General features: G+C 45.0%; 1 protein-coding gene across 1 annotated transcript in view; it reads right to left on the bottom strand.

Annotated features, from left to right (window-relative positions):
* Positions 1 to 17,725, bottom strand: part of HHLA1 (HHLA1 neighbor of OC90) — a gene marked incomplete at its 3' end in the record, with an annotated part of 35,988 nt that continues 18,263 nt past the window's right edge. The window contains exons 11-18 of the mRNA XM_082719074.1: positions 15,509 to 15,756; positions 15,345 to 15,405; positions 10,656 to 10,699; positions 9,964 to 10,032; positions 9,555 to 9,629; positions 4,459 to 4,615; positions 1,363 to 1,445; positions 1 to 44 (exon numbers count right to left, since the gene is read on the bottom strand). Coding sequence (XP_082575200.1) covers positions 1 to 44; positions 1,363 to 1,445; positions 4,459 to 4,615; positions 9,555 to 9,629; positions 9,964 to 10,032; positions 10,656 to 10,699; positions 15,345 to 15,405; positions 15,509 to 15,756 — 781 coding nt within the window. The remainder of the gene's footprint in view (positions 45 to 1,362; positions 1,446 to 4,458; positions 4,616 to 9,554; positions 9,630 to 9,963; positions 10,033 to 10,655; positions 10,700 to 15,344; positions 15,406 to 15,508; positions 15,757 to 17,725) is intronic.

Raw genomic sequence — 17,725 nt, 5'->3', positions numbered from 1 at the left:
TCACACTGACTGACAGATATTCTGGAGGCATTTTTGTTTTAACGCTGGAAGGAAAAAAAGAAGAGGGAATTCAAGGTAGTGAGAAAGAAGTAAATGCTACAGGGGCCTAAAGTCAGGTCACATCAGCCATGGGCCAGGCTCCTCTGGGAGGCAAGGGTGGGGCAGGCAGGGCAGTGGGTGGGCAGGGACTCAGGAGTCCGAGAGGGGGAAGGGTGTGGGCAAGACCTTCCCTCATTAGCAGCCAAGTTGAGAGAACATCATTCAGCTCTGCATTCGCTGCCCAGTGATGGTTTCCCGATATCCAATATCCCGATATCTACCTGATCTCTCCAGTTTGCAGAAAGCTAATCTAACCCCATTAATATGTTTTTCAGTAGATGTAATATGTTGTTTGCATGGAGATTTTTAAGGCGCCAAGGACAAAAGAAGAGCTATTTAAGTGTAAGTAGCTTGTAAAATTTCCTGCTCCCTCTGCTTATCCTAGGCAAAGGGATATCTGTCTTTGACAACTGAGCAACCACCCCCCACCCAAAGCCTCCACCCCTAAATGCTTGGCCTTTGTGCTGCAGAATGAAGGTAATGTAAGTTCCATATAGCTCCATGACTTTTAGAAGGTCAGAGTCCTTTGACTGGATAGTCCAAGTAGATGGTCAGACCATTAGCTTGGAGACCAGCCAGGCCCGATCAGCCATTTTAGTCTGTGGGAGTGGGAGAAAAACAAAGTTTATGTCTGGCCTCTCTGAGTTAATGGGGCTTTGATGCCATTAGGTCCAGAAGAGGGTACCATAGACCCTACTCCTAGCACCTCATGATGCTTTCTTTATTGTATTACTTGGAGAAGCCTGGCTGGCTCAGTCAGAGAGCACGTGACTCAGGTTGCGAGTTTGAGCCCCACATTGGGTATAGAGATTACTGAAAAATAATATCTTACACAAAAACAAGAACAAAAATAAGCTTTTTTCTTGGATTATTTGTACTCATTTTGCTTTGGTCAGGAGTTTGAGTGTTTCTATTTGTTTGGTTTTTCTTTGTTTGTTTGTATTTTTAGCTTATATGGGAATCAGGGAGGATAAAAAAGTTGCCTGAGATCATATAAAAAGCAAAATGGCTTGGTCGGGTTGACTCCTGCTTTTTTTCCTCTCTCTCTTTTTTTTTTTTTCTATACCTAATTGCAAACACTGAACTGTTAGTTGAAGAGTAATCAGAAATACCTTTCACTTTTCTTGTCTAAAATTAATGAGACTACATGATCTGCACCCACTCTGACTGTCCCCCACAAAGGCAGGACAATCAGTGAGTTCTAGAGCCCTTTCATACAAAGCATTTATTGTCCAGCTACAACACGGTCAAGTGTGTACTCACTGTGGGAGTGGGACACCCTTTTCACCCTCTGACAGATGTATGTTGCATTCTTCAGAAACCAGGAATAGTATTGAAGACAGTACCTAAAGATTCCAATGAGAGTGGAAAGCGATTATCATCCCTTGTGGCGAATGGAAGACAGCCATCATTTAGAAAGTCACCCTGGCCAACTACTCACTACAAGGACCCCTTCCCATCTTTACTGGGTGTGAGAGAAGAGGCAGAGGATGAGGCTGAGTGTGGAGAGGCTTAGACTTTGGAGTGAGAAAAGTGTATTTTTAGTCCTGGCCTCATTCCTCACTAGGATGTGTGACTTCAGGCTGAGCACTCCCTCCTCTGGGCCTTAGATTTTTCATATGCACTCAAAAGGCAGTCCTAGGACCTACCCTCACAGGTTATCACTAGGCTTAAGTGAACTAACATATGTCAAGTTCCCCAAAGAGTCATTGCAGGTGCTCTGCAACGACTATGTTCATATATTTGTTTTTGTGTGTGAGATGGGCTGAGAACACAGGACTCTTACAGTTAACAAGGAAGCAAATACTTGCAAAATAATATCCTGCTCGTGGCTGGGGCTGCAGGGATGGCTTTGAAGGGCTTCAGTGGGAGAGCACCAAGAACATCATTAGGAAGAAGAGCTTTCTGGGCAGGCTGTGCCGCTGGCTCCCTGTGGGACTCCGGGAATTCGCCGCCCTGCCTATCCCGTGCCAGACGCATGAGGAGGTCGGGCTAAACATTTTCCCATTTCCCTCCTATCCCTACCACTCTGTGATTCTAGCATCCCCTGGGGAGCAACAAACTGCCTGAGTACAGCTAGCTGTAAAGATTCCCCAGGCTCCAGCACCCTCAATTTCCAGGACACCGTTAAATTAAGGAAACTAGAGCACAGAGATGCACTGATTTGCCTGAGGACTCACTGCCCTCAAGAGAGTGTGGATTTTCCCCCAGGTAATCCACTTCGTGCCAGAATGCACTGCCATTCTAGTAAGATTATACCCATTTTGCAAAATAACAAACTGAGGCTCAGAGACACCACAAGACTAGCCTACAGAGCTTGTAAATCCAGAGCCTAAATTTAAACGCAGGTCGGCTTGGTTTCACCTTATGCCCCATACAGTATACTAAGCTACCCACTAGCTTTAAAATCCCAGATCATGTGACCTAATCCTTAATCTCCCCTCAGCTAGCCTGAAGTGTGCAAGTGTGACAAGATGTTCTAAGACCCACAGACCAATTGCTTAGAAAGCTTCCAGAACAGAGAGGATATCAAACGACCCTGGGGAATATAGGTTCCACCTATTCTGAATGAAGGAGAAAGTGCACAGCGGGAAGAGCCGCTGGAGCTCTAGGGGGAAAGTTCAAACTTGTTTGCAAGAGCTCGCCAGGTGCTTGAAGAAGCAAGGCTTTCCTGAAAACAGACCTAGGCCTTCGCTGCAGCCACATTGCGCGTATCTTGGTGGACCTATGACATTCCAGGCTGCCTCTCACTTTCATCTTTGTACTTGCTGTTCCTTTTGCCTGGAGTGGCCTCTCCCATTTCCTGCCTGGGAAGCTTCTATTCCCCCATCAGGCCCTATTAGTTAGTTCCCTGGGGTCCTATGGGGCATACTGGGATCTGCTACAGTGCTACTGTTTCGGAATTTCTCTGTGTGGCCAGCTTTCCCATTCAAGCATGATTTTTTGATCACAGGGACTGTGCTGTTCAACACACACTGAGTAAAGCCAGTCTCCCACTCTGTTATTCTGAGCCTGTACTCATGTTTAGTATGAGATTATAGAGCAGTTCACTATTAAGTAAAATACAGGGAAGAAAAGGGATAAGCTCAGGTTCCTCCATGCTTCATTTCTCTAAATTTTAACTTAAAACTCCTCTCTGGAAACTTCTGCTTTCCCCATTTTATCCTTCCCCCTGGCATTTGCAATATATATTTTTTAAATGTGATTTTTCTCCAAGGGGATACTAGGAATAGGTACTGCCCCTGGGTATGACTTGGTTCTGTCCCCTACGATGTCATATTTTAATTTGGGTTTATGACCATTTCTTCCTCCCAACTATGAAATCCTCAATTTCTGGGCCTGTGTCTGATTCAACTCTCAATTCCCATGGCTCAGCACTGTGTATAACAGGTGACCAGGAGAGACTCAACTCATTGTTGATTTGAAAAGTTACTGGTGGAGGGTCTGAATGTGGGCTGATCATGTTGCAAGAATTTTCTCTTTTTTAGGATGAGCCTATGTGGTGGGGACATGCTTCCACATCATTTGCTCACACCTTGGGTCTTGGACCTTTCTCATTTCCCTCTCTGGGAGGAGGAAACACTCCCTCAAACACTGATTGAGAGGTCCAAGACCAGGATGCAATGCAAAGTGGTTTTAAACCTGGACTTGAGGCTCAGAGCCAGAGGGTGATGGAGGTTTGAAAAGCTGAAGAGTTGTGAATGGACTTGGAAAGGAATATTAAAGATCTGGGGGATTGGCCCCAGACCCCCAGACCACTGGAGCAGAAGTGGTCATCCATGTTTGTTAGGTTCTGGGTTTATAGCCAAGACAAACTGCAGAAGAAGGAAAAGAATGTCTGTACTAGAGGGCAAGAAACTATTACCATGTCTAGAACTTCTAATATGAAGCAGGGTCTGCCTTCTAAATTTCGTTTTATCATCTTCTCATTTGACCAGCAAATGACTTCTAGGGATTTAGAAAGAGCTGGGGTATAGATGGACATTGTCCTCCAATTCTGGCAGATGTCACCAGGCTAAGGCTGAGAGGGCTCCAGGATCACCGGAAGTGCTGTGTGATCACTCCGCCAGGTAGTACTCAGCTGGGCTCAATTCACATCAACTTAGCAGACCTCCACTCAACTCAGCTGCACTTCCTGTGTCTGGCCCTGAAACGGGTTCTGGGGACCCAGAAATAAATGAGGTTCCATCATGGCTCTCAAGGAGGTGATGGTCTAGTAGAAGACCCTCCAGAGAGTCTATTTCTTGACGTACCCCTATCATTTGCCTGTTCCCGGCCACCTGTGGCCTGCAGAGCAGCCACACAGCATAGGCAGCCCCAAAATGCTGACAGTGGAAAGGGACACCTGGTTCTGGTTACCTCATGGCCTCTGCTCTAGCCTCTCTCTTCTGGCTCATGCAGAGGCATTGCTGGAAAAAGCGACACAGCTCCATCAGGCAAGGGTTGAACTTCTGGATGGCCAAGGTGAGGGAAGCGGCGGTGATGGCCCCCTCTTCAAGGAGCAGCTCAGGACACCCTGGAAGATGCAATCCCAGACCACTGACATCAACAAGGATTTAGCAAGCATTTTCCCTCTGTTTGTTACCGTGCTTGATGGATAGAGTCCTGGCCCTGATCTCAAGGTGGCTCTGAGACAGACAGACAATGTTGCTTCTTCAGTGCCCGGGAAAGCTGTTGGGAGAGTCCGAGAGACAGGTGGAGTAAGGTGGGGTCCAGTTCCCGGGGGGAAATCAGAGGTGGTCTCACTGATAGCAAATACTAAAAAGGGATCTAAAACATTAGACAAAAGTGGGTCAGGTGGAGGTATTTCCAGTGGAAGAGATAGAGTATGTGGGGACCTAGCATCAAGCAAGGGGACGGTTTGCTGATAGGGAAATGGAGAATAATTAGATGATACAGAGGGTGTGTGTGTAGACATATGTGTGCATGCATATGTGTAAGTCTGTGCACACATGGATATATGCATTTTGCATGCGTGGGCGGGCATATGTATAGGCTGTGCAAGTAGATGGGTGTGAGTTGCCTGAAGATCACTGGGAGAACTTAAGGAGACAATGTACACAAAGCATACTGCAAACTTCCTGCTATGGAATAAATGACAAATAATAGTTATTATTACTGATTTATTAAAAATGTATTGAACAGGATATCTGGATGGCTCCATCGGTTGAATGTCTGACTCTTGATTTCCACTCAGGTCATGATCTCAGGGTTCTGGTTCAAGCCCCATGGTGGACTCCCCTCTCAGTGTGGAGCCTGCTTGGGATTCTCTCTCTCTCCTTCTCCCTCTGCCCCACTCTGCCCCACCTCAACAAAATGTATTCAGCATTCACTACATACTGGGCGCTCACAGACCAAAGGATACAACAACTCATAAACACAGGAAAAGAGACAGTGCCTGGGTGTCTCAGTCAGTTAAGTGGCGGACTCTTGGTTTCAGCTTAGGTAATGATCTTGGTGTCCTCAAATTAAGCCCACCCCCGCCCTGTCAGGTGGGGAGTCTGCTTAGGGCTTCTCCCTCACCCTCTCCCCCTGCTCTCTTTCTCTCCCTCAAATAAATAAATCAATCTTTAAAAAAAAGGAAAAGAGGCTTCCTCTTACAGGGTGCAACTTCTAGTGATTTGAAGGTTATATTAGGATGTTGATAATGATCTTCCAACAAAGCCTTACTAGTTACTATCAAGAAAAATGATCTAAAACCTGGAAATAAGTTCTGGGTACTATCTAGCAGATACTGTGGGGATTTTCTGGTTCCATAAGAGTGTGTATCTTTGATTGACTGATTGAGTTGGTGGTTTTGCAACTCTGAAGAGGTTCAATGACCCTTATCTGAGAGCAACACAAATAACTCCTGCCGGTGAGCAATGTGAATGAATTTCGTCTGGTAAAGATGCAATTGGTTTTTGGTCTAGTGAAAAGAAAAAGAATTCTTTGCTGTGGGATATCAGTTAGTAAATTCATATCCAAATTCCTAGGACTAACTATAAAAATCCCTGTTCCTCAAACTCGCCATGGAGCCAGTCTTCATTCATTCATTCATTAATGACTGAATAATATCTCTGACATGTGCTAATTTCATATTTTTATGAATCATTTTCTTACCTTTTTGAAAATTATAATTGAGCAGTTATCATTATTATTTTTCAAATGTTTAATTCCAGTATAGTCGACCTACAGCGTGATATTAGTTTCAGGTGTACGATGTAGTGATTTGCCACTTCCATACATCATCCAGGGCTCACCAACACAAGTACAGTCTTCATTAGATCTCCTGTTGCATCTGTGCTCCCCCTCCCCCACCTTCCCGCTGGCAACCAGCAGCTTATATATAGCCAGGAGTAGACTTTTTAGTTTGTCTCCTTTTTCTCCCTTTTGTTTATTTGTTTTGTTTCTTAAATTCCACATGGGCATGAAATTAGATGGTATTTGTCTTTTTCGGACTGACTTATTTTGCTCAGCATTAAACTCTCGAGCTCTGTCCATGTTGTTGCAAATGGCAAGACTTCATTCTTTTCAGTGACTGATATTTCATTGTGTAAATATACTACATCTTCTTTATCCATTCATCTATCGGTTATAAATTTATTAAAGTGGAGAGAGGGCTCATATGTTAGGGATAGGATTCGTTAAAAAGGGTAGGACAGAAATGTATTTTGAATTCTATCCTGAGCCAGTTAGAATAGTAAACCCTCCAGAATATTTATCAATTTTTGTAAATATGCTATGACTTTTTACTTTAACATTTATTACACACCTGGACTTGGGTGCTTTTCTAAGTTCTTTACAAACATGATCTCATTTAATTCTCATAAGATCACGGAATGTAGGTATCTATTTTATACAAAAGGACACTGAGGGTCTGAGGGACTCTGTGGTTTGATCAGGTAGTGACTCTGGCAAGATCTGGGTCTGGAGCTCATACTAGCATGCTTTACTCCTTGAACATCGTTAACATTCCTGATGCTTGATTTCCATGCCCCTCTCCCCTTCCCAACCTCTCCCATGCTTCTCTAACTCAGGAAAGGGCACTTACCCTCTCAATTATTCAAACTTGGCCATGATGTTTGGTTACCTCCTGCTGATCATTCCACCATCACATTTCTTGATTCCTGAACACCATCCAAGTCTCCCTGATGAGTCAAGTCTCAAGCAACTAACTCCTAGTTCCAGCTCCCTTCATCTCTGGCATACAGCAGTCTCCTTGCCGCTGTCCCTGATCCTTTCCTCCCCTCTTTGGTCTCCACTCTGCAGCCAGAGAAAGTTTTCTGCACCACAAATCTGCCCATGTCAGTTGTCTCAGAAGAGGTCCACACTTCTTCCATGGCCCTGGGGATCCACGTGCGCCCCCCACCCCCCACCAGCTTCTGTTCCCTCGCTCCTCATCACTCCTTCTTGTAGCACCAGAATTCCAGGCACAAGGAATTTCTCAGCTCCTGGGAATCTTCAGTCCTTTCTTGCCTCTGTGCCTTTGCATAAGCTGTGGCCCTGCTTGAAATGTATATTTAGAGGCAACCCTGCTCAGATGCCTCTCTCTTTGTCAAGGAAAACCTCTAGAACAGTCCCTCCAGATGGAGCTAATCTCCTCCCCTCTGGCTGCACGGAGCATTGACCGCCTTTTCTCTTAAGAACATTACCAGTTTCTTCCTCAAATTGCAATTATTTTGTACAAATGAAGAATCTTGGGATAGATAGCATACCGGGGTGGAGGGAGCACAGGCTTTGAAGTTAGACAAACGAAGGCTCAAAATTTAGTTACTTTTTAACCGTAGTGCTCACTGAAATGGCTTAATGAAGATAACATTACCTACCTTGCGGAATTATTATGGAGTAAAAATAGGCTTAGCACAGGGCCTGGGAAACAGTAGGACCTCAATACATATTCACCGAATGGATGAATGAGTAAGTCTCAAAGGATTTGTGGGTATGGTTTCTTTGTGAATGGGAAGAATCATTTGCTGGAAGTTGTCAAAACCCTTTATTTTAGACTTAGATTTCTTATTGGATGGATGGATGGGTAGACAATGGACGGACAGAAAGAGAGAGAGACAATAGATAGAGCCGTGTAAGTGGACATACATACAGATAGTTATATACCCAGCTTGTTTTCTAAAACTTGGTCTGAAAACGGCCCCCCTCTGCACCACCAACCTCTGGGGGAAACATGGCTATAATATCTTTCGGCAGTATAATCAAGGCTTTGTGTCTGAAAGGTCCATTCACTGCAGGTTGGGAGTAGGGCTAAGGCAAATCTTCAGTGTATGAAAAAAGAGACTGTGTCGTCTCCAGGAATTTAATAATCCCTGCTGACGTACTCCTGGATGGTGCAGGAACATTCAGGAAACGGGATAGAAAGGCATCCAGGAGTGGGAGGGCCCTGAAGAGTCAACCAGCTCTGGAAGACTCATTCTGTATCAATTTCGGTCTTCTGGGACAGAAAGCAAGAGAGGGGAGCATCCAAAAATGGGGGGCAAAAAAAAAAAAGCGGCATTTTTTTTTTCAACCTCTGTGAGGAGACCATCTGAGGGTTTTGAAGGGGGTGGGTGGGAGGTTGGGGAACCAGGTGGTGGGTACTAGAGAGGGCACGGATTGCATGGAGCACTGGGTGCGGTGCAAAAACAATGAATACTGTTAGGCTGAAAAGAAATAAAAAATTAAAAAAAAAAACAAAAAACAGCCATAAACCCAGGACATGGTTTCCTCTAGAATTCCACTGAAATTAAGTGTCAGGGACGGGGAAGGCAACAAGTCCTTTAAAATGCAACAAAAGTAGCAGTGCCTCGGTGGCTCATTGGGTGAAGTGTCTGCCTTCGGCTCAGGTCATGATCTAAGTGTCCTGGGATGGAGCCCTGCGTTGGGCTACCTGCTCAGCAGGGAGCCTGCTTCTTCCTCTCCCTCTGCCCCTTCCCCCACTCCCACACGTGCATGCCCTCTTTCTCTCTCCAATAAATAAATACCATCTTTAAAAAATAAATAAATAAAATGCAACAAAAGTAAAACTGCACCCAGCAAATGGGGATTGAATTTTGGAGTCATCCGTTCCTCCTCCTGCTGCCTTGGCTGACATCAGGCTCATGAAAAGAACAGCCTCTGTTTGCAAAGCACACAGTGCCTTGCTCAATAGGTATTCACTTGATAAACGCTGATTGGATTAAGTTATGTGGAGCTCTGTAGTTCCAAATCACTTCCACACACATTATCTTACTCAATACAAAGCCGTGGGGGAATAAAGACAGTTTTAGTGCCCACAATAATTGTTATTATTCTTGCTTCCCAGTTGAGGAAGCTGAATTCTCGAAGCCGAGTGCTGGAGACCCCCTCCCCAGTAAATGGTAGAGCTAGAATTTAATCCCAGCAGTCTGAATCCAAATTTAATCAAACAAACCTCTTTTTATTTCACGATACAACCTTGTTCCAAACAAACAAGAGCAACAGAGCAGCAGGCTGCTGGTACGTACTTGAGACTTGGTGGAGTCCCAGGACCAAGGCTGGCTCTTCTTTAGGGGTAAGTGGCCATGCTGTAGGGAGGTCACCTGCAAGGGGCATGAATAGCCATGCAAAAGTCCGCGTGAACTGGCCTTGGGTGATAACACAGGACGAAGGAATAAGAGCAGTTTAAGGATAACGCTGTTTTCAAAGTCTATAGGGAATTGTAGCCAAGAAAAGGAAGAGCTTTATGCAAATCATGGGGTAATTTAACAACATAACAAGGTTTTTAAACTACTTCGCCTGCCTCTTTCCCTGCTAGAACCAATGAAGTCCAACGCCCAGCTTAGTCAGCCTCCTGGCACCCTTGTTCCTCTATCCTGAGCCCCCACACCAAAGCCATGAGGCATTGGGTTTCTCTTTCCAGCTAAACCTTCTTACCTGTCTGTGGATATTTCGGGGCAGGTGCCTTGGTTGGGCTTGGGGTTCGTGTGCCACGGGTGGAGGTTCCTGGGAAGAAGTGAGGGAGAGGTAAGCCTGGGATTTTTTCTTGGGGTGCCTTATGGGGAGAGGAAGCCCCATGCCACTAGTCCTGCCCTAGTTAACCAGTGGTGGTTATTAAGTCAGGTACCCAGCAGGGAGGTGAGGATACAGAACTGAGTTAAGAGATAAAACCCGCAGTGGAGGCCCATCAAGTAGAGGAGGAAACCGGCAAGTCCCAGGGGTAGCTGTGATACATTGTGTCGGATGCCACTGGAAATCGGCTAAGCCTTGTAAGAAGTGATGAAATGCATGGGAGATGCGGCGTGGCCCAGGCAAGGAGCAAACACGGCTGCTGCTCGGTGAGGAAAATGAGGCTTTTCACTCATCTGAGTCTGCGCACACTCACTCCATCTCCACCCTGATACACTGTCATCTTCCTGATAGAGCATGGGCTCATCTCAGCAATTCTTCTGATCATTCGTAAAGTCCTGGTTTAAGGACCACTTCAGGATGTGATCTTTGCTGTCAGGATCCTGGTCCCTGGCAAACCCAGCAAAGCAGCCCCCTTGTAGGGGTGAGGGAGAGGGAGATGGGACAGATCATTTCACTCATGGGATGAGGTGGGAGAGGAGAAGAGGGGTGAGGCCGACCTGCATGGGAGGGAGAAGGTGGAGGCTGGGGGCAGATGACGTCTCTGAGACACAAGAAAAAGCGGTTACCAAGGTGAGCAAAGAGCGTAAGAGCAGAGCAAAGAGCATAAGCAAAGCCCCAGACAAGTGAGCCGTAGGTGTTTGCCACGGGCTGAGGGTGTCCTGGGTGCTACGTGCTGAGCTGAACGCCTTATTGAAGCCCCCTGATTCAATCCTCACAGCCACTCTGAAGGTAGGTATCACCTCCCCTATTTCTGAAGGTGAAGAAGCCAGGACTGAGAGAGATCAAGAGAACGGCCCAAGGACAGACAGCATAGGTGAGTCAGGATTTCAACCTTGCTGTGTCTGGAGTAAAGACCAGAGTGCATAGCCTCAGGGCTGTGCTGGCCGCTGATATCCTACCAGTCAAACCCCAATGTGGTAGCTTTTACTTTTCCTGTGTAACAATGAGAGGTATTTCCTTGATGACAGCTGTCAAAATTGCATTCCCAGATCTGTTGGTGCAATTGATTTTGAGCCTAGAGTCAAGACTTTGCCTTTATACCCTCTATTTCTTAAGAAATTTAGGTGGTTCAGCAAATGTTTCCGGAATGCTGCTATATTTCATGGAACAGGAGATTAAAGACTCAGACTCTTAAGGAGAGGGAGAATGGTCAGGGAATGGACACTAAGCACAGTAATAAGGAGTCTTACAATCTACTGACTGTGGTGAGCTTGAAAGAAGGGCCTCTAGCTGCAGGTGCCAGAGAAATTGATTTTAAAAAGAAATGTACCACAAATCAGTGAAACCATATGATAATTGACTCTCTCTGCTTGACTTATTTCACTCAGCATAATCTCTTCCAGTCCCGTCCATGTTGCTACAAAAGTTGGGTATTCATCCTTTCTGATGGAGGCATCATACTCCATAGTGTATATGGACCACATCTTCCTTATCCATTCGTCCATTGAAGGGCATCGTGGTTCTTTCCACAGTTTGGCGACCGTGGCCATTGCTGCTATAAACATTGGGGTAGAGATGGCCCTTCTTTTCACTCCATCTGTATCTTTGGGGTAAATACCCAGTAGTGTAATGGCAGGGTCATAGGGAAGTTCTATTTTTAATTTCTTGAGGAATCTCCACACTGTTCTCCAAAGAGGCTGCACCAACTTGCATTCCCACCAACAGTGGAAGAGGGTTTCCCTTTCTTCACATCCCCTCCAACACATGTTGTTTCCTGTTTTGTTAATTTTGGCCATTATAACTGGTGTAAGGTGACATCTCAATGTAGTTTTAATTTGAATCTCCCTGAAGGCTAGAAAAAAAAAAAAAAAGAAAGAAAGAAAGAAAGAAAGAAAGAAAGAAAGAAAGAAAGAAAGAAAGAAAGAAATGCAATAAAGCTTTTTTGTTTGATTACACGAATAGAAAATACGGAGTGAAGAAAAGTAAAAATCTTATCTACTTCCCAGATATAGTCAAGGTTAATATGTTGTGAAATTCTTTTTAATCTCATTTTGTTTTACTTTCTATTTTCTGTGTATATTTATTACACACAAGTAAATACACATAGATATATAGACTTGGGATCACATTTGACAACTTTTTTCTTGCTTTTTATAACTCAGGCTTTCCTTATAGTACATGATTACGTGTTAATGTACATATCATTATATTTGTGTGTGTAATTAACAGGTATGCTACATTACATTGCATATACACCGTATATGCAATTAATGTAATAATATTAATACATACTAATGCCATGCCAAAAAGGCAGTCTGGAGAGAACAGTATTAGCTCCTAGGGTCATTTGTTTGATGGACAGTGAAAAAGGGAAAAGAAGAAATTAGAAATTTTTTAAAAAAATATTTATTTATTTATTTGACAGAGAGAGAGAGAGATCACAAGTAGGCAGAGAGGCAGGCAGAGAGAGAGGGGGAAGCAGGCTTCCTGCTGAGCAGAGAGCCCCATGCAGGGCTCGATCCCAGGGCCCTGAGATTATGACCTGAGCCGAAGGCAGAGGCTTAACCCCCTGAGCCACCCAGGTGCCCCGAAGAAATTGGAAATTTCTAAAGTGCCAAGGTGGCTCAGTCAGTTAAGCATCTGCCTTCAGCTTAGGTCCTGATCCCAGAGTCCTGGGATCGAGTCCCTCATCAGGCTGCCTACTCACTGGGGAGTCTGTTTCCCCCTCTCCCCTCCATTTGCCTGTGCTCTCTCTGTCTCTCTCTCTCTAATAAGTAAGTAACAGCTTTTAAAATATATTTTAAAAAGAAATCAGAAATTTCTAAATGGGCGCATAAAGGAGGGCACCTAGCAGAGAAAGGGTGTGGAAGATTCCCGCAAAGAGGGGGTTTTCCTTCCTTCATTCATTCAAGGTAGAAAGAACAGGGTTGGAATAAAGAAAAGGAAGCGTGAGTTCACTTTATGATTATTAATTATGAAGCTAACTTGGGTTTTACAACTTTTCTGTGCATTGTATTTCAAAAATTCAGAAAACGTTTTAAAGACAGAGCGCTAAATTTAATTTAGAAATGGGGGAGGTGGGAGTGAGCATCCTCTCTTACCTGAGGTTGAGTGGGCCTGGGAGGGGCTGCCGTGGGTGGTCGCTGTCCTAGCTGGAGGCCTGGGCAAGCTCCTTGTGGCCGTGGACCCTGCAGGAGATGACGGTGTGGAGGACAGTGTTTCCCAGGGAGGCCCTGCAGGTGCCCAGGGCATGGGTAGTGTGGGAGTCCACGCCTGACTGCTGGTTGTCACCCATGGGGTCCTGGCCACCCTCCTGGTAGCTGCACATGGGACAGTAACAGGCCACTTACATTCTTGACCCTTTTGATTCAGGTATAAAATTACCAAAACAATGAAATGTTATCAAAGGGAAAATGCTTTGTGCATGCATAAAACAGGTAATTCAGGGACCTAAGCTCTACCTTGAGCTAGAATAAATGGACCAAAGTAAACTTTATTTTCCTAACTACTTATTTTAAAAAAGTTCAGAGCACGTTTCTCATCAAATGACCCAGTAAAATTGTTATGGGGTTTGAGGTGAAGAGACCAGAGAGGAAACTGTTCCTGCCTCTCCCATGTTGTGACTTTAGGGGCAAGTGGCTTCACTTTTTTTTTTTTAGCTTTCCCCTTAAAATGGGGATGATCATATTGCTAACAACAATAATGCAGTATCACAGGATTGGGACGAAGGCCAATCTTCCCTGGCTGTTCTTTCAAACAATTCTATAGGTTCTCTCATTCATTTCCATAGTAGGTATGAAAATAAGTTTTTTTTTTTCAGTTTTTTAAAACTAACCCTCTTGGAAAATTTTAAATTTGTATGTTAAGTTAGGAACGATTGCCATCTTTAAAATATTCAAGTTTCTTGGGAAGCCTGGGTGGTTCACTGAGTTAAGACTCTGCCTTCAGCTCAGGTCATAATCTCAGGGTCCTGGGATGGAACCCCGCATCAGGCTCTCTGCTCAGCAGGGAGCCTGCTTCCCCCCCTCTCTCTGCCTGTCTCTCTGCTTACTTGTGTTCTCTCTCTGTGTCAAATAAATAAATAAAATTTTTAAAAAAATCAAGTTTCTCATCCAGAATGTGTTATATTGCTTTATTTATTTAAATATGCCTTATTACTCTCCCTAAAGTTTTATAGTTTTTCATATATAAAACCCAACAATTTTCCTGCTAGGTATATAGCTAAGTAGTCTATGATTTTTCTTGCCACTAGCAATCATATCTTTTGGGTTTTTTTTTTTTCATATTATTCTGGGAAACTTTCTAATTATGCAGAAGAGCCACGATACTGGAGTGTACTGAGGGGTTTCTGGTTAGTGACATTGATTGCTTTTCCACATTCTTGTTTTCCAGCCTGCTGGACTCCTATGAGTTCTCACCTCCTCCAGGAAGCCCCCTACTGGGCTCACCAGGACAACAGCTCTTTGTAGGGTAGACTATAACTATCAATTTACTTGCTCGTGTCTCCCTCCCCTGTTTGTGCACTCAGGAATGAAAGGGAACGTTGATAGAGCTGTGCTTTTAGCAGCTAGCCTGGAGTCTGGTATTAAATTCATGTCTCGATGAGTAAATGATTGAATGAATGAATTCTATGACTCTGGTCCCTTGTCGGAACTCATTGAGACAGTATTGGCTTTTAATGAAAGAGTTATCTCTGTTGTATCTTATTTCCAAATAGCATGAGCATGTCTTTTCGTCTTCTGTGACAACACTACTGATGGCGCCCACAAAGATAGTGGGGAAGGAGGAACTCGCTGGCTGGCCTGCCACGTGTGGCGGCTCTCCGTGCTAGCTTCAAGTCACTAACATACTCTTGGCATCATTATCTAGCCAGCTACAAACTCACCTCACTCTATCATAAAATGTTTTTTAAATTTAATTTTATATTTGCAGTGTTCTAAGATTCCTTGTTCATGCACCACACCCAGTGCTCCGTGCAATATGTGCCCTCCCTAATACCCGCCACCATTCCACCACACAGGGTTCATTTCAGGAGAGTCATTGCTAAATGCTTTGCTGAAACAAAAATACATCATGGTACAATACACTTCACTTATGTAAGACATTCTTATCGGGGGATGCTGGGTGAAGGGGATCAGGGAGCTCTCTGTACTATTTTTATCATGTCTTGTGAGTCTTAAACTATTTCAAAATAAGAAAAATCATACAAATAAATGTTGGCAGGATATTATGCCAAAGATGCTCACTGCCTTTGCTTGTCTGTATCAAACCCACACTGGCTCATGTCGATCTCTAATTTCAGGGATGCTGAAGAAGAAAGGGTCGATGGGAAAAGGATAAAGGAAGGGCTTCACTTATTTATGTGAGGGAGACGTAGGACAGGAAGGGAAAGGGCGAATAATCTTCTTACCCAAGGCTGGGAGGGTGGGAGAGGGACCACCCTGCGTGGCCATGGCTGTGGCCCTGGCGTGGAGCTTGGAAAGCCTGTTCGTGCTCATGGCCGGCTCTCCCTCTGCAGGAGGAGTTGTCTCTGTCCAGGGAGAGGTCCCTGGAGCAGGTGCCCTGGTGCTCTGGGCTCTGTGCAGGGGGCTTGTCCTTGGTAGTGTCTGCTGGCTCGTGGGTGTGAGTTTTGAAGTCACAGCTGTGCCCCTGGGAGCTGTACGTTCAGGGAGATGGTCAAAGGCAGGTTTTATATGCTTGACACTTGGAGTACAGACTTGTCAAGCCACTGAAAGATTGTTGGACAGCAAACGCACTGAACGCAGAAATTTAAACCTTACTTGGAACAATACCATATGTCACCAAAGAGGAGTGTTTCTTTTGGAACAGCAAAGGAAGCTAAAATACCAATTTCCAAAAACACTATGCGGGGAAGCTCTGTGAACAGAATGCAAAGCTGTCAGACTGCGAAGTACCATGCATTCGACATGTTTCCTGACAGAACCCGAATTCATCCAGGCCCTTTGCCCAGCTCACAGCCCTCAGCCCCTTGATGGCACTTTTTCCTAGAAGAGGGACAGGGTGGCTTCATGTGCCCTGTGCATGTGACTAGAGACCAGAAGCGGAATTTAGGGACATCAGAAGCTGCTGGGCAGAAGCTGTCTGAAAGACAGGTAGGTCACAGCTTAGCTAACAGGAAGGCTCAATTTGGAGGGAGATCCAGCCGGTGCCCTTGGACGTTCCATGAGGACAGGGAGGAAGAGGCTCAAGTGTTCATTTGAGCTTCTAGCTCCCTTTGGACAGCCTTTGCTGGTGACGGATGCATGTTAGGATGATAGGCTCCCATGAGCCCATGGGTCCCTTCTTCTGGGTTGACCAGGGCTGCCTGTAGACCAGTGGATTCCAGGCCCTACTTACCCCTTTGGCGGATCACTGTGCAGGGCACATCCTGTACAAGTCGTGTCCTGTTGCCTCATCTCTCTCTCCTGCTTCACTTACGGGGTCAGTAGTCCCCACACGCCTGAGAGGTCTGGTAGTTGTTTCCAAATCAACTGGACATAGGGCTAAGTGCCTGACCTATGCTTGATCAAACCATCACTCAGCCAAGTGACCGGCTATCGAGCATACATACTCCACAAATACGTGTCCATTTGTCAAGTGTTCTCTCTTCCCAGGCATCTGTCCTTCATAAGGGAGCACCAAGGGCAGGTACAATTGGGACTGGCCTGGGAAGGTCACAGGAAGACTAAAGAAATGACATTGACTCAATCCTCGGCTCTGTCCTCAGAATCGAGTGGGTAAAGGGAACCCACCAAATGCCCATTTCATTTCCACAACAAGAAGCCTCATGCCACACAAGTTGAGGATCCTTCCTCAGGTAAACTAAGATAAATAAACGTAATTCCAATAAACTCAAATCAAGGCAGCCCACTGAATTGGAACTGGAGATTTATTGTAAATTTCACTTTACTCCAAGAAACTCTAATTAAGAACCTACTATGCACAGAGTGTCATGCAGACACCTGTGGGGAGCGGACTGGGGGGCCGAAGGAGTTTGGATGTGTGCCTTCAAGGGCCATTCAGTGAGGAGACACACATGGAATGTCACCTGTGTTCCAACCTGGAGTAACACCGAGTCCGAATGATGGACTAGTGTCGTGTTATAGAGTTGTAGACGACAAAAGACAAATTTTGACTGGGAGATTTTGAGGAAAGAGGAGGCAGCCGCTGAGCTGGTGATTGACAGATAAACCGGGACTCTGAAATATGGAAAAATAGGGAAGGAGTTCCAGGCCGAGTGAAGTGGCACAGGCATGCAGAGAGATGCCATCTGCGAGAAGAGACAGGAGCTTCAATGTCATTTTAGCAGAAGATTCAAGGAAAAAGAGAGCAGATGAGGCTAGGCATGTTGACAGAGCAGTGTATACTCCAGGCTAAGGTCTTTGGACCCTCTGTTCCTGACTTAGCTCTGAGTAGTAAGAAGACAAACCCAATTATATTTTAAAGACTATTGCTCTTGTGCAATGGATGGACATTTTAAAGAAATATGAAACTGGGTCAAGGAAGACTAGTTCAGAGGCTACCTCAGGTCAAAGGTAGATGACAAGGACTGGTAGATTACTAAGGTAATCACAGCAGCAGCAAATAATCTTGGAGGACCAGCCAGATTCCAGAAACTTTATTCAGC

The sequence above is a fragment of the Mustela nivalis genome (genome assembly GCF_964662115.1).
Source record: "Mustela nivalis genome assembly, chromosome: 2".
In the NCBI taxonomy this organism is placed as follows: Eukaryota; Metazoa; Chordata; class Mammalia; order Carnivora; family Mustelidae; genus Mustela; species Mustela nivalis.
This window is presented reverse-complemented; position numbering and strand designations above follow the sequence as displayed.